Below are 14814 nucleotides of genomic sequence, written 5' to 3'. Positions count from 1 at the left end.
AGATGGGGGCGGGGGGAGGGGGTGGGCAGGAGAGCTGATCCGCGGCTCCCTGGTGGAAGGCTGGTGCCACTGCACGAGTGAGTAATTGCAGCCAGGCCCCGAAGAAAGGGGAACGCAGAGGGCCTCCCAGTGGCCGAAGAGGTAAATCCCGAAGCCTGCGCGTCTCAGTGGGGCTCACTTAACCTCCCTTGGCTAAGTGGGGAAGGCTGGGGAAATTCCCCAGCCTCTACACAACTACTTCACCAGCTCTGAATGTTTAAGAAATTCCCGGCCAGGGAATGTATTTTCCCTTTCAGACCTACATTACGCCCCCCTGAGGATATCGTTTTCATTTTTCAATATGTTGTAAATGACACCACTGAGCACCCTAGCCAGAGCTTGGGTGAGCACCGAGGAAATGTTCATTAGTATAATAAGGAAGACGGGTGAGTATGTGCGTGTTGGGAGGGGAAGGAGGGCGGGGTACAGAGGAAATCACATTGCTGGCGCCCAAAGGGCAGGTGAGTGTCTACCTGGCCTGTTTGGTGTGTCTTTGGGTAAGTCAGCCTGGGTGATTACAAGCAAATCAGTAGGCATAAATACAAGATTTTATGACGATGAAATCACCAGTACCAGTTCTAGAGAGGAAAATAAAGGTTTTTCTTTGAAAACACAAGATTACCTGTGACAAACAACTGCAAGATCTGAGGTCTCCATGGAGCTCTGGTTTACATATTTAAGGAGGAAAATCAGTATGTAACAGTCGAGTTTCAAGAAGTTTGATAACACAAACCAAATACATCAGTTACACACCCTTGTCCCCTCATCTTCATGTGATCCTGCCTTTAAGATCTCAAACTGTAGATTGGACTCTGCTTGCCATTATCAATTATGGAGAATAAATGCAGATGAGCACCATATTGGGATAGTCAGGACTAGAAATATGCTGAGTGTCCTAACTTGGAAGTCATTTGGATTTGAGGTCTCAAGCAGTGGGACTTCATTAAACCAACTCTCCCATCTCAGTAACATGGTCCTTCTCCAAACTGACCTATGGATAGAAATGAATGGGTAAAGTCAATGCAAACATTTGTAAGACTGGACTTATTTACAGTTTAGTTCCCAATAGGCTGGCCTGCTTTAGTCCATTTTATTTTAACAAGTTCTGGAGTATTTGTTTGGAACTGGGGACAAGTATACTCTGATGGAATGTAACTTTTTTACTTTTCATTGGAACTTCTGTCCTTTCCAAGGCTAAGTTCCTCACTACTCATGTGGGGAAAGGCAGAAATATATTGTTAGGTATGTAAATTTGATGGAGAACTCTATCATTAAAAATCGAAGGAGTTTTGATCATTTTATATTTGATTTTTTAAAAAGTTGTATTCATTAGACATTATCTTCCATTACTCTGAGTACTTTATATTCAGCAATCGTACTTGATAAAAGAAAATGTAATATTTAAATTTAAAACTGTTCACTCGACAGTCATGTCATAGCACTGGTTTTCATTAGTAACTCAGAATCCTTACTCAAATCTGCTATTCCTTTCTGATATAAACTTTGATTTCCATGCTAGACAGGGACATACCTTAAAAACTTGTCAAGCAGGAATGTAATAAGTTGTCATACTATATTCAGTGGTGTAAGTCACTTTTTTAGTGTCTTTTGTATACATTTGTCCTTGACAGCCATTTAATTTCAAGCTGAAATCATTATCATCTACATCCTCATTTCCACTCACATCAGCTACTGTTTATTTAATCACTGTTTCAGGCACAGCACTTCACATAGATCTCCCTCAATCCACAGTCTTGAAAGATAAGTATTATTGACCTCATTTAGAAATGAGGAAACTGAGGCTCACAGAAATTAAGCTTCTTGTTCCAGTTCAAGTAACAGCTCAGGACTCCCCCTCAACACTGATGTCAAGTCTATGCTGTCTTAACCACTGGGCTTGCTGCCTCAGTAGAGCAAAGCTGCAATTTTACTCTAATCGGCTTGCTAGAGTCTAAGCCAGTCCTGTAATACCTCCAAGAAATGAGTAGTGAATAGAACTACCCATCTGAAGATGAGAGCAGACAAGTGAGAAAACATGGTCAATCCCATCCAACTGCCAATAAAATACACATTTATTTTTCCCTCGTTCCCCCCCCCCCCGCCCTTTTTATGGTATTGTTCTCTAACCCTAAAGTTTCTGGGTAGCCATATGAATTCTTTTAAGCATTACTTTCCTTGTACTTGTCCATTTCTCTCATCATCTCTACTAACCATGGCTACCTAACACTAAAGCACCTAACACCACAGTAATAATGCCCAGATCTAAATAGTTCACAGACATGTGAGATTTTAAGTTTACAAAGTATTATTTATTGTTATATTGAATCAATGATACTGATGGTTATGATGATGACAAAATAATACAGTATGTCATAATACCCGTAAAGGTTAATTCAGTTTTTTCAACATTTCCATTTTCTTATGGACTACTTGCTTTTGGCCCCCCTAATCCATGCTCATTCTCATTTCCTAACAGCCTGTCTCTCTGCCATTCTTTTGGTGTTACCATATGCCTAAAAGCCTCTTGTATTCTTCAAACACCCACTGAAGAAGTTTGCTTGGTTGCAGTAACCTCAGACATCAGCAAAACTACTTTTACATTTCCTGATCAACAGTCAGAATGCTGTTCCAACCGGAAAGATGCTTCACGCCAACAAGGTGCCTGACCTAGGAACTGGGTCAGCTGCCATCATTAAGTCCCTCTAATCATTAGTGCCTTAATTTTTACAAATCAAATGCAGGGTATTTCAAACAATACATAAATTAATTTTAAAAACTCCAGGTGGAAGGAACTCTCGCTCTTCAGCATTCTCAAGCTTGTCTGTAGTGTCACGCACGAATGAGAAATGATGCTTCCAGGGGCATTAGAGATACTTTACAAATCATTTGTTTTCCTTTTCCATGGCCTTCCTTTTTACAAGTCATTCATGATCCTTCACGCTTCCAACTTGACTATTACTTTCCCTCCAATTCTGCCTTGCTTCTTTTTGGGCACTGTCACTTCATCTTCAACTTTCAACTATGGCTTCATTTTAGTTAAGGATTATTTCGATATGCCAGAAAAATAAGAATAGAGATATGTGACTGAAATTTCTATTTCACACTTTTCAAAAAGGTATGTACTTCTCACGTGAAACATCAGCCTCAGTATTCTCAGCACTATTGTGATCTTTTTCCACTTGTTTTGCTTATAATAAGAATAGGGATGATTTCAGAAAATTGATGAAAATACTAAGTAATCTCTACGTAAGGACTTAATAAAGTGTAGCTTTTTATGTGTGCACATACACTGAACTCCATGCATGAACCACATAATAACTGAAGCCAGGTTCAATGAACACTTGAGGTGAGAAACAATTATCTAAAATTGCACCGTAAAATAGATCCTAATATGACACTACCTTTAAGAATTAAAGATACAGAATAGACAGGGTCCATTTGGTCACTATGAAACCATTTCACTTTATTATATTTTGGGAAAATTTAGATGTGCAAAGCAATGCAGATGCCAAAGTATTCTTTTAAACTATTTTTGGCTGAATTCGTCTCTCTGAGGTCTTCAGATCCTAACATAAATCCATATATGGGAAAGGTTTTGGATAAAAATAAATAAAATACATCTTAATCATTAACATGTAGACAAATTGAATAAAAGATAGAAAGAACATTATGAAGCATGAAAATACATATCATGAAATTATTCCTGAATGTGAGGGTTGAAAGACTCTGGAGGCCTGAGATCTATTTCTAAAGGGAACTTTAGAAAAGGAGAGAAGCTCTCTCTTTGGAATGGGTAAACTACAATCTGATTGTGACACGAGGGGATTGAACTGAATGAGACATTCGGTTTCTTCCATGGCCCACTGATCTAAATAAGTAAAGAATATATCAGTGCAGATCATTTAATACTGTGAAAAGATAATAAACACATCTGGGCAGGGATTCAATAATAAATACACACAGATGTTAGTCTGAATTCATTTTTAAAATACAGTATTTGTCTATTAAGCTGACAGGACACGAACAGCTCATTTGCTTGATAATCATCTGTTATAAAGGCATTGTTTTATAATTTTAAAATACTCTTACTTAAAAATTATTAGGCCTCTGTTTTCTATGTACAGCAGATAAAACTTTTATTTGGCTGTAGAGTGCCATTTCATGGAAATTAAGATGAACATATGTTTTAAACAAGATATTTGCCATGAAAATACACACAAAATATCTAAATATGTCACATGATACAGAGAAACAAGACTCATGATCTTCACATTTACAGGAATTTATAAAATCTTCTCTGAAGGAAATGTGTTACAATTCAGTCAAACTTCTCATCTTGAAAGTAATCCGCCCAATTTAGATATTCTTGAAGTTGACCATATTTCTGTGTATACAATAAAAAAGCTAGTTATTTTACTCAAAGCAAAGAAGATAAGGTAGGCCTTTTCAATCTATAGACACAAACACGAACACGTTCACTTCTCATTTCAGGATAATCATGAACAAAAATCTTATAAACAGAGACACAATTTCAAATAAGCATTTCTAACCCATAAAGTATTGGAAAGAGATCAAACTGAATATTATTATTAATCTCATAATGTTCTTATAAATTATAATTTTTCTATTATATTTGTGGAAGTATAACAACTTCAATAACTTATTCAACAAAAATTTGTTGAACACATAACGTATATTGAATACTTTCTAATGACTGTCTAGGTACAAAAAAAATTGCTTTCCCTGTCCCTAGGAGACCAGAGTTTGGTGGTAATACAGCAATAATAAGTGCCATAAAGAACTATACAGACACTGTATGAAGGTTCAGGAGAGTAGCCATGGTTAGGTGAGGTGATCAGAAAAGAAGAGAAGCACTTAAACTGTCATGGGAGAAAGGATTTGGTTGGCAAAGATTTCGGGGGGGTGCAGGCAACAGTCCATACAACAGTGAAAAGGCAAGAAAGTATGAGGTTTGACTACAATTTGAGGTTTGTTTAGGGGAATAGAGAGAGATGAGACTGAACCAAAGAGGTTGTGGTCAGAGTATGAAATGCTAGGTGAAGGAGTTTAGTAATAATGTGACAGGCAATGTGAAATTGCTAAAGTGTTAAGGCAGACACTGACATGATCTGGGGTGTATTTTAAGAAAAATGGTAAAACATCCATTCTAGAATATTTTGGCATTTAGTTATGAATCTATTGTAATAAGTTAGGTAATGAGATCCCAAATTCGAGTGACAGCCAATGAAGATGAAGAGTCAAGACTAGGGTAGGACAAGATAAGAGAGGAGTCAGGATGATTTGGAAATTTCACAGATAATTTGGAAAGTTCAAACTGCTGACTTCAGCTGAGGAGATTAACTGACCTAATGGTTTCTTTACTTATGAACTCTGGTTCCACTCCTAGTAAAGGAAGAGAGGATCCTGATACCCTGACTTTGGTGGTGATAGGAACCTATGGAAAAGTATAGGAGGAATGTGTTTTCCTTCTAGACAGGGCCATGAAACTTTTGTCCCCTCAAAGATCTCTGACTGGATCACCTTCTCTGGAAAGAACAAAGAAAAGAACAGGAGGGGAAATAACCTTTGAACTACTTAGGGATTCTTTTGACCAACTACTTAGGTTCTACTAGACAGAAGTAAAGTACTCTAGAATTAGAAACCTATACCTTAAAAGTTTGATTGTTTTTATGCTTTTTATATTATCTTTCTTTATATTCTTTTTTCTCTTACTAAATTTTTTCTGGAAAATTATAATCTATCCCAGCTATACTAAGAAAAGGAAGGAAAATCTCTCCTTGCTTTTATTACTAATAATAGTTAACATTAATTGATCACTTACTAATTGCTAGGTCCAATACTAAATGCTTAAAATGTGTTGATCATTTAATTTCCACAATCAAAACTCTATTATTATTGTCTTAATTTCTATTTTACTGAAGAGACAACTTAGAGAAATAAAGTAACTTGCCTCCAGATTCTACTGCTAGAAAATCTTTAAATCCATGCTTTTAACCATCATAGTATGCTATTTCTGAGACTTAAAGTGGGGAGGGACGAGGCTGGGTGCAGCTTTAGTAAGAAGGAAAAAAAAAAAAAAGCCCTCCAAAGGAAAAGTGAAACTCAGAGAGAAGGCAGTTCGTAATTCCTGGTCATTCAATCCATTTAAAGATTCTGGTTCCATCATTCTTTTTTCCTAAAAATCTGGAGAGTTTGGATTTTATTATGTTAACCCCTTCAAGTGCCAGGATGGACCTACTGATTAAAACAGGTGGAACTGTGGAAAGGGAGTGTGAGAAAGATGTCAGAACATAAAAGAAGGAGTTTGGAGTCTTCTGCTCAGAAACAGAGCAGTTAGACGTGAAGAAAGGAACAGGTTTATAGAGGCGGAGAGCTATAAAGAGGCTGAGAACGGAAACTAGAGCACCTTTAAGCAGGGCCCTCAATGTTTAATTTGCTTAAGAATCACCTAATTTATTAAATATTGGGTGTTTAACACCCCCAACCATTCTCATTCAATAGGTCTGCAGTGAGGCCAGGAACTACACATTTTCCCCAAACTTCTAGGTGAGTCTGACATAGGTAGTTAGGGCCATGATTTGAGAAATATCAGTTTAAGGAACGAAAGAAAAATTAAAAGAAAAAAAGTTTTAAAGGAGAGAAAGAAAAAGACACCACCACACAAAAAGTTTCAGGAAGGGGTGGGATATCAAATCATTATTTAAAATTCTTTCTTATGTAACAATCTTTATGTAATACATTTAAAATTTACATACAATTGTAAAACTGAGACTTGATACTTTTGACGTACTTTCTTCACTTCCTGATGTTCATGTATTCACCACCCCATCCCAACAACCCTATCTTCAGCTTCTCTGGAAATCCCATCATCACATTCACTTTCTTCTTAACAAGAAACATTCGTTAGAATTTAGCCAGTGGCATATGATAGTATGTTCTTCCAGTCAGATTTTGAACGAGACAATTACTTTTATTATATTTATTATAGGTTTTGGTTTTATTATAATTTTCTTATCATTCATTCCTTTCTTACACTCAAGTAGCCCCTACCCTTTAATGTCATCCTAGGTTAAAAACAGATCATCCTAGCTCGATTGTTAGGAGGAGGAACAAGAAGAATGAAGTCAGTCTAGTTGGCAGGTCTTTGGGAAGATAGGCTGAGATATCCTGAGACAAGGGAAGAAAAACGCTTGGAGGAGGAAGGGGCAGGTAAGAGAAAAAGCAAGGTATGTAATACAAGCTGGGAGGAAAGCCAGGACCACATAGTTTTTGTGAGGTAAAAGAAGGGGTTGACATAATAGTTAGGAAGTAAGAGCAAAAAGGGCCACAGATAGGGCGACTCAAGCAGCACTGAGCCCTGGCATTCAGAAGGGTTAGGGTAGCTATGGCCATGAGCCTGCAACCAAGGAAGAAGGTGTGCGTCACAAGCACATGCAGTGCTGTCACACGAGGACACTCACATTCTCTGAGGGGTAGGTGGAGTGACGCTGAGAAATGTCAGAGCACCTGATAAATTCTGAAGTTTAATCGCAGCACAGAAAGCTGCTGCATATGGGTTTACAGTGGCTCTAAACTTTAGTTTCTAGGACATCTTTTGACAAAATTTATAAACAAATATTTTTAGAGCAGGAGGGATCCCAAAAAGAAAATGAAGCTCTTTGGTATTGCATGTGGAAAAAAAGGTGCATGTTGTCCTAGACTTGCATGGTCTTGAACTACTTTAACTGTCCACTGCTAAGTGTTGTTCTTGAAGCATAATAGAACACTTGGCTTTTTTCTTCCTAAGAGTATTTTTTCTTATTCCAGGTCCCTTCTGTTAGAAACCCTGTTAAGCTTTTTCTAAGGTTCATGACCTGGAAGTGCTTTTAGTTTTTCTCTGCAAGAAGTTTAACATTCTTGGGGCACCTGGGTGGCTCAGTCATTGAGCGTCTGCCTTCAGCTCAGGTCGTGATCCCAGGGTCCTGGGATCGAGCCCCACATCAGGCTCTCTGCTCAGCGGGAAGCCTGCTTCTCCCTCTCCCACTCCCCCTGCTTGTGTTCCCTCTCTCGCTCTCTCTCTGTCAAATAAATAAAATCTTTAAAAAAAAAAAAGTTTAACATTCTTCCCCATTTATACTATTATTACATAATATGTATAGTATAGTACATGCACAGTGATTTTTCTACACAATTCTTTAAAAAATGGTGTCCCAATAGGTTTTTCAACTCCACAGGAGGGTTGGCAACCCTTAAATGCACCCATAAAAGCAGCTAGGAATTTCATGTCAGCATGGAAAATGAAGATGGGACTTACTGGATAAGTCATGGCTCCTCCCTAAGGCTAACAGAAAAGCACAGAGGAGTACAGGGAGGAAAGCACTGGAAGAGAAGTTGAAGCAAAGTAAAAGATAAAAAGCTGAGGAGAGTAAAATGAGAGAAAGACTACGGAAGGTTCCAGATGGGGGGGCGGCGGGGGAGGCAGAGAGATCACCAGGTGGGGGCTTGTGGTGGGAGGAGAACCGTCAGAAGGGAAACCAGTTCTGATGTCACTGTCCAGACTGGGAGACCTCTGCAGAACATGACATGTCCTGACAAGTTCCTGTTGTTTTGTTCTCTTTTTCTTTCCCTCTGCTTATAAGTTTATTCACTGAGCTCTCTTCTTTTTTATCTTCCTCTTTTACAAATTTCCTTATGATATAAATAACCCAGGCAACAGATCTTGTCAGCCTTTTTTTTTCTTTTTAAAGATTAAATATACTGTTGATCTGAGTTGCCTGAAAATCTACTATATGTTTTCTCTCATACATTCATGTAACTAGACTTGTTTTAGAAGATTGCAATCATATTAGCATTCTTTCCAAGTACCATAAACAATTCTAAAAGCTCTGTGAGCAGACCAGAGCTTATGAGCTGCCAGCAGATCTTCGGGAATCCAGTGCACTCTTCAAAACCCCCACTTTATCCCTGATATCAAACTTAGTGATCAACAGGATTTGGGGGGATCAAAATCAGTGCCGTGGCCTGAAACCTCTGCATTCCCCTTGATCTTCAGTTACAGTGCTCACTGCTCAGCCCATGTCCTCAAGAAGAGGATGTGGGGGGTATTAGAACTGGCAGCCGAGATCCTTTCCTCAGATTGGTACCAGGTGCTTCTTCACTCTCGGGTCACAAGAACTGTTCTAAAGAATAGGAAGCAGACAAGCAGAGGTGAGTCCTATACTTCGTCAAAGAAAATAAGCGGACTTAATATATATGTAAGGAATACCATATATATAAAAGTGAAAGGACAGAGGTCCTTCATTACAGGACGGTATTATTGCGGATTTCAATTTATCTGATGAGCTGAAGGAATGCTTAGAACATCAGGGCACCTATTCAGGGTGGGACAATGGTAAGCATGAAAGGAATGGGTGGAAGAAGAGAAAATACAAAGACGGGGAAAAGGAGAGATTCTCTTTAAAATTTCACTGTCCTCTAGTCATTTGTATCCTTCTGCTGATCATAATTAGGCTCCAGAATCTATGAATGAGATGATTCTTCTATATTCACCTTACCTCCTTAATCCAGCCACTTTCTTTTGACTGACTGAAAATTCTTTCCACTGTTTCTTTAACCTGTTCATCTTCAACTTCTTCTGTCTTTGCAATGGAGCAACATTCCTGGTACAGCTTGAACTTAAAATGTTTCAGTTTATGATAAATTCGGGTACGATTAGCACAAATTGTGCCAACAGTAAACACCTAAATCAAGGAATAAACATTATTATCTGACATATGAAGTAAAAAATATACTAATGATTATACAGCTTTTCTGGCTGTATATTAGCAAAATTTAATAAATGCATTATTAATTTTTAAAATGTGTATACAATGGTTCCTTTACCTTCGCTCATTATATAACTTAGATAAGAAAAACTGAGCATCTGCTATGTTTCAAGTATTGGGCTAAGCACTGGAGATATATAAGTGAAAGATGTACTACCTGTGTTAGGGGAGCTTACAGTCTTGGGAGAAAAACAAACGATCACAGAACAATGTGTCAAATGCTGGGCAAGAGATGCTATCAAGGTAGAGAGGAGGGACAATTAACCCAATTCAGTGATGAGAAAAATCCTTGAGTAGGTGATGCTTGAACTAAGTCTTCAGAAAATAGCTGGCCAAGTTTGAGAAGGAGGAGAAAAATGGCTTTTAACACAGAAGAATGGGCATACCTGAAGCAAGAAAAGCATGCAAGCAATTGTATGTACATAGTTACTGAGTTAAAAATGCCTAGATTACGATAATTTTCTAACTTATAAGCAACATGTAAAACTGAAACAAACTCTTATAACCAATATTCAGTATTGGCAGTTTTTCATTAAATTAATTTTTTCCAAAAAATTTTGTCAAGTAAAAAATAACTTTGTGTTTAGTCATATTTGTTTCCTTAATTAGTCACTCTGATATAACACATTAATACTTTATTGTTAGCAAACTATGAGAATTTTAATTTCTATGTTTATATGGACTTCTAGGATTCTATGATTAAGAATACTCTTCTTGGGGGGCGCCTGGGTGGCTCAGGTGGTTAAGCGTCTGCCTTCGGCTCAGGTCATGATCCCGGGGTCCTGGGATCGAGTCCCGCATCGGGCTCCCTGCTCCTTGGGAGCCTGCTTCTCCCTCTGCTTCTCTCTCTCTCTCTCTCTCCCTGTCTCTCATGAATAAAAAAAAAAAATCTTTATAAAAAAAAAAAAAGAATACTCTTCTTGGGGCTCCTGGGTGGCTCAGCCGTTAAGCGTCTGCCTTCAGCTCAGGTCATGATCCTAGGGTCCGGGGATCGAGCCCCGCATCGGGCTCCCTGCTCAGCGGGAAGCCTGCTTCTCCCTCTCCCACTCCTCCTGCTTGTGTTCCCCCTCTCGCTGTGTCTCTCTCTGTCAAATAAATAAAATCTTAAAAAAAAAAAGAATACTCTTCTTGTGAAATCACCCAACCAGAACATTCCTCTTTCAGAATGTTTTGCATATGCTATACACACTGATAACTAAAATAGGAAATCTAAAAACTGAACATTACAACTAAAAACATTATAACATGATCAATCTTCTTCTCTGGATTAACCTGAGGAAATAGACAAACTCCTTGTTAAATTATATATTTGTCTCTGTGCCAAAATCACTAATGGGTTATGCTTTCATGAGTTCAGTACAAGTGGTATAGTTACAGAATTGATCTATGTAACTTGTATTCTATCTGACAATCTGACAAAGAACTATTATTTTTCTGAAGCCACACTGAAAGGGTTCACAGAGGTGATGAGTTCAATAAATAATCTGAGTATATTGGCAAAAAAACAGTAATAAAATGAAGAGTGTATTGGCAAAACTGAATAAAAGTCAGGTTTGATGCATCATCTTGTGAAGATGGTATTTGGGACATCTTACAATCTTTCTTAAAATCCTCGAAAGTTGAAGAAAACCAGGTTTAGATTTCTGTTCAAGTTCTATGAAAACCTTTCTGTTTTTCAGATCATTAGAAATAATCAGGTATTATTGTACATTGCTTGTTTACTCCCAGGAACCTTCCCGTTTCAACATTATCATCAAACCAGTCATATCAACACTAACAGTTCCCTTGCCTATGCCTCCTTTTTTACTTTGAGTGAAAAAGGTACCACAATATTGCAGTGGCCACAAGCGGTACCCTCTGTCTCTCCATTTCTGTCATCAAAGTAGACTGTGTGGGAGAAGTCTCCTATGGCTGTTCTGGATAAAGTACAGTAGAAGAATAATATAATTTTTAAAAAAAATTTCCAGCACACTGTATTTTATATTTCCACAAAACTGAGGAATTTATCCGTATAAAATTTTTAAGTTGGGGCAAGAAGGAAGGAGAGGTATTTAAAAAATCCTTATTAAAATTTTTTTTTTACCTGTATGAAACAAAAATACCCATTGAAAATATTTAACATTACAGTTTACTTCTTTCCATTTCTAATTCCTATCTTTTTGGCTGCTACTTACACTTATGTAGATCAATAAACCCAAAATTACCTTTAGAATATTCTCATACTATTTTTCCCCAAAATGTGATCACATTTTAAAAGCCTAAACCATTGTTAGTAAGTGTTCACAGAAAAGGGTAAATGCTTCAGCGAACTTCATGATTGTGTCATCTGCTTTAATTGGATTACTTTGCCTAGCATAAACTTTATGGGCACTGAATATGTATAGTTTTATGATTCTGGCTATATGTAGTTATCCAGTATTCTAAAAAGATGTGTCATAATCTTTCTCTCTCTAGGAATCCTACAGTCCATGAAACTGCTAGTTTCAATGCAACCATGACAGAACTGCATTTTATCATTTGATTTTAAAAATACGTTGCTACTTTGAGAACTATCAACTGGCATTTTAAGGTAGGTTTTAATTGTATACCTTTAGATGGAAAATAATAATTTTCTAATATATTTGTTAACTTTGATGTTTTCCATTGTGTGGCTGGTGTATTAATGTTCTTTGCTTTTGTTCTGTGAGATCTCTTTTATTTTTTAGATATTTGAATAACTATTTTGTACAGAATCTTTACTCTTTCACAGGAATATCAGAACTCCAGAAATGGTTTTCTAACTCACTTCCCTTTCCAGGATTAGCTGTAGACAGCAAAGACTGTGAATGTATAGCACTATTTTTGACCTATACAATAGAACATGATCCTTAAAGTATTAAATCACTTTTATTAGGATTCTATGTGTCTTAACTCATAAAACATCATAGATCGGTTTTTAAACAATGGGGAGATTTGCATATAGACTATGTTGAGAAAAGAAATGTGTTTTCATAGTAACTTGCCAAATGATACATTAAAGACTAATTCTGAATTCATTATCCCCATGCAAACTTTCTAAGTGAATCTTACAGATTGTTTAGAGGGATCTGGTCAATTACTGCCACTAGTACTGAGGAATCGTACTACCCAATGTAGCCGAAGGATTTAGATTAATAATCTCTTTCTAGCTTAATAAGTGACTGGCAGTATTTAGAGGCAACTCTGAGAGCCCCCAAACACACACACCCTTCATGGATATACAGACTCACCAGAGGAAGCTCTCAATATTAATATTTTTGCATTTATAAATGTAATACTTTTATAAAGATTAAAAAATAAATAAAAGTAGACTACACCCTGCACTTCTCTCTTCACACTGTACTGCTTTGCTTGTTTACAAATACTTCTCTTCAAATATTTCCAATATTTTCTTCATTTTTGTCTTTTCATTCAAAATTAATGGCACCTTAAGTATGTGTTGATTATCTAGACTTTGACACACTTCTGCTACACTCTAGGGTGAAACATCGTTTTCTTTCTATTCTCGTATTAAGATGACAGGCATCTGGGAACTGTCAATTTGGTAGATTATCTGCCATAAAATTTTCCACTTGGGTTAAATTCTCCTTTGGACCTAAAGGGGACTTTTGCTTCCCTTGCCCCAATTTTCTGCCTTTTCATCCTCATCCTACACGCTTCTCCCCCCCCACACACAGTTTGGGTGATGTGCACTTACACAAAGTTTAGTATCTGAGTTAGGAGTGAATCTGCCAGAGACATAGCCAAGACATATTTTTCACATTCAAAATGTATACCCTCTCTCCTTGTACTCTTTTCCCTTCTCCTAGTGCTTTTTCCATTTATAAAAACAACAGGGTTATTTGTGCAAGCTACGTATTGAAAATTTCTAAATACTGAAAACTAAAATGTGAACGAAAAATACCTGTTTATCATGTGACATGAAATCATCTGTTTCCATAGTCCTGGTGTTGTACAACTTTCCTGATAAATGCACTGAGTATCTGCAGTGGCGATGCAATCCACAGGCCTGGCAGGAACAGTTTTCAGGATTCTTCAAATGGATACTTACATTAGAATAATTTTCCACCCGCTCCTGAAAACAATTGAAAAATGTAATGAAGCTTTCCAAGATTGGAAAAAACAACAATAAAAGAAAACATAAAAAGAACCTAACCAAATTAAAGTCAATATTTGGAATCACAATAATGGGGTAAGATGTAAGAGCAAAACACACTCTTATTTCTTACTTTAACACAGAGCACACAGTAGATATTTGACAAGATATTTTTAAATTAAAAAAAAAGAATTTATAATTTAGGTTGTTAAATGAAAAGAAACCAGACTAGGAAAAAAATTAGTTTCCTACTTTTGAGTTACTATTAGGTAATATTCTTCACAGATTTTAATTTACTTTTTTTTCCCCTCCTCTCATCTCTAGTTAGTATAAATGAGGTTTAATAGTTAAAAATAGAAAAAAAGAGCAGCAAAAATTCAGGATACTATAACAAAAAGATGAGTTCATTTAGGTTAGTCAAAAACTGAGAAAAACCAGATCACATTCAGTCTCTTTGGTGTAAATTATATCCTATTTCCCACAAAATATTCCAGAAATGATTTGATCGTCCTATGGGCACTTACTAAAGGCCCATGAAAATAAGCAAGTTGGAACTAGGAATGCTAGGGGGCCAGCTCTGATACGGACAGTCTAATAGCTGAATTAGCAATGAATAAGTGAACTGAGAAAATATTTGGCATTCATAAATAAGCTTTATTAAGCTGTGCAATTACTTCTGGTTGCATATTTTTGCTCACACTCTAGGCCTGTGCTAGATACTACTGTCATAATTAGTAGTGTAGATTAGGTTTTACCATAATATTTGAACTACATACAGTGAGCATATTAGCAGGGTTACTGATCCACATTTGTATTCTCTATCAGCCTGATAGTAAT

At 36.9% G+C, this 14814-nt stretch overlaps 1 protein-coding gene across 6 annotated transcripts in view; it reads right to left on the bottom strand.

The window, feature by feature from the left end:
• Window positions 1-3927: 3927 nt before the first annotated feature.
• CCDC82 (coiled-coil domain containing 82) overlaps window positions 3928-14814 on the bottom strand; it is a 32293-nt gene continuing 21406 nt past the window's right edge. For 3 of the 6 annotated variants that reach the window (XM_025893545.2, XM_073887143.1, XM_025893546.2), the window contains 3 exons: window positions 13786-13956; window positions 9594-9779; window positions 3928-4423 (listed from right to left, as the gene is read on the bottom strand). In XM_025893545.2, coding sequence (XP_025749330.1) covers window positions 4358-4423; window positions 9594-9779; window positions 13786-13956 — 423 coding nt within the window. In that variant the 3' untranslated portion in view covers window positions 3928-4357. The other 3 variants (XM_025893547.2, XM_073887144.1, XM_073887145.1) reach the window with 3 other exon arrangements.

The sequence above is a fragment of the Callorhinus ursinus genome, unplaced genomic scaffold, assembly GCF_003265705.2.
Source record: "Callorhinus ursinus isolate GAN/ISIS: 27379988/994484 unplaced genomic scaffold, GSC_fseal_2.0 scaffold76, whole genome shotgun sequence".
Taxonomy (NCBI): domain Eukaryota; kingdom Metazoa; phylum Chordata; class Mammalia; order Carnivora; family Otariidae; genus Callorhinus; species Callorhinus ursinus.
This window is presented reverse-complemented; position numbering and strand designations above follow the sequence as displayed.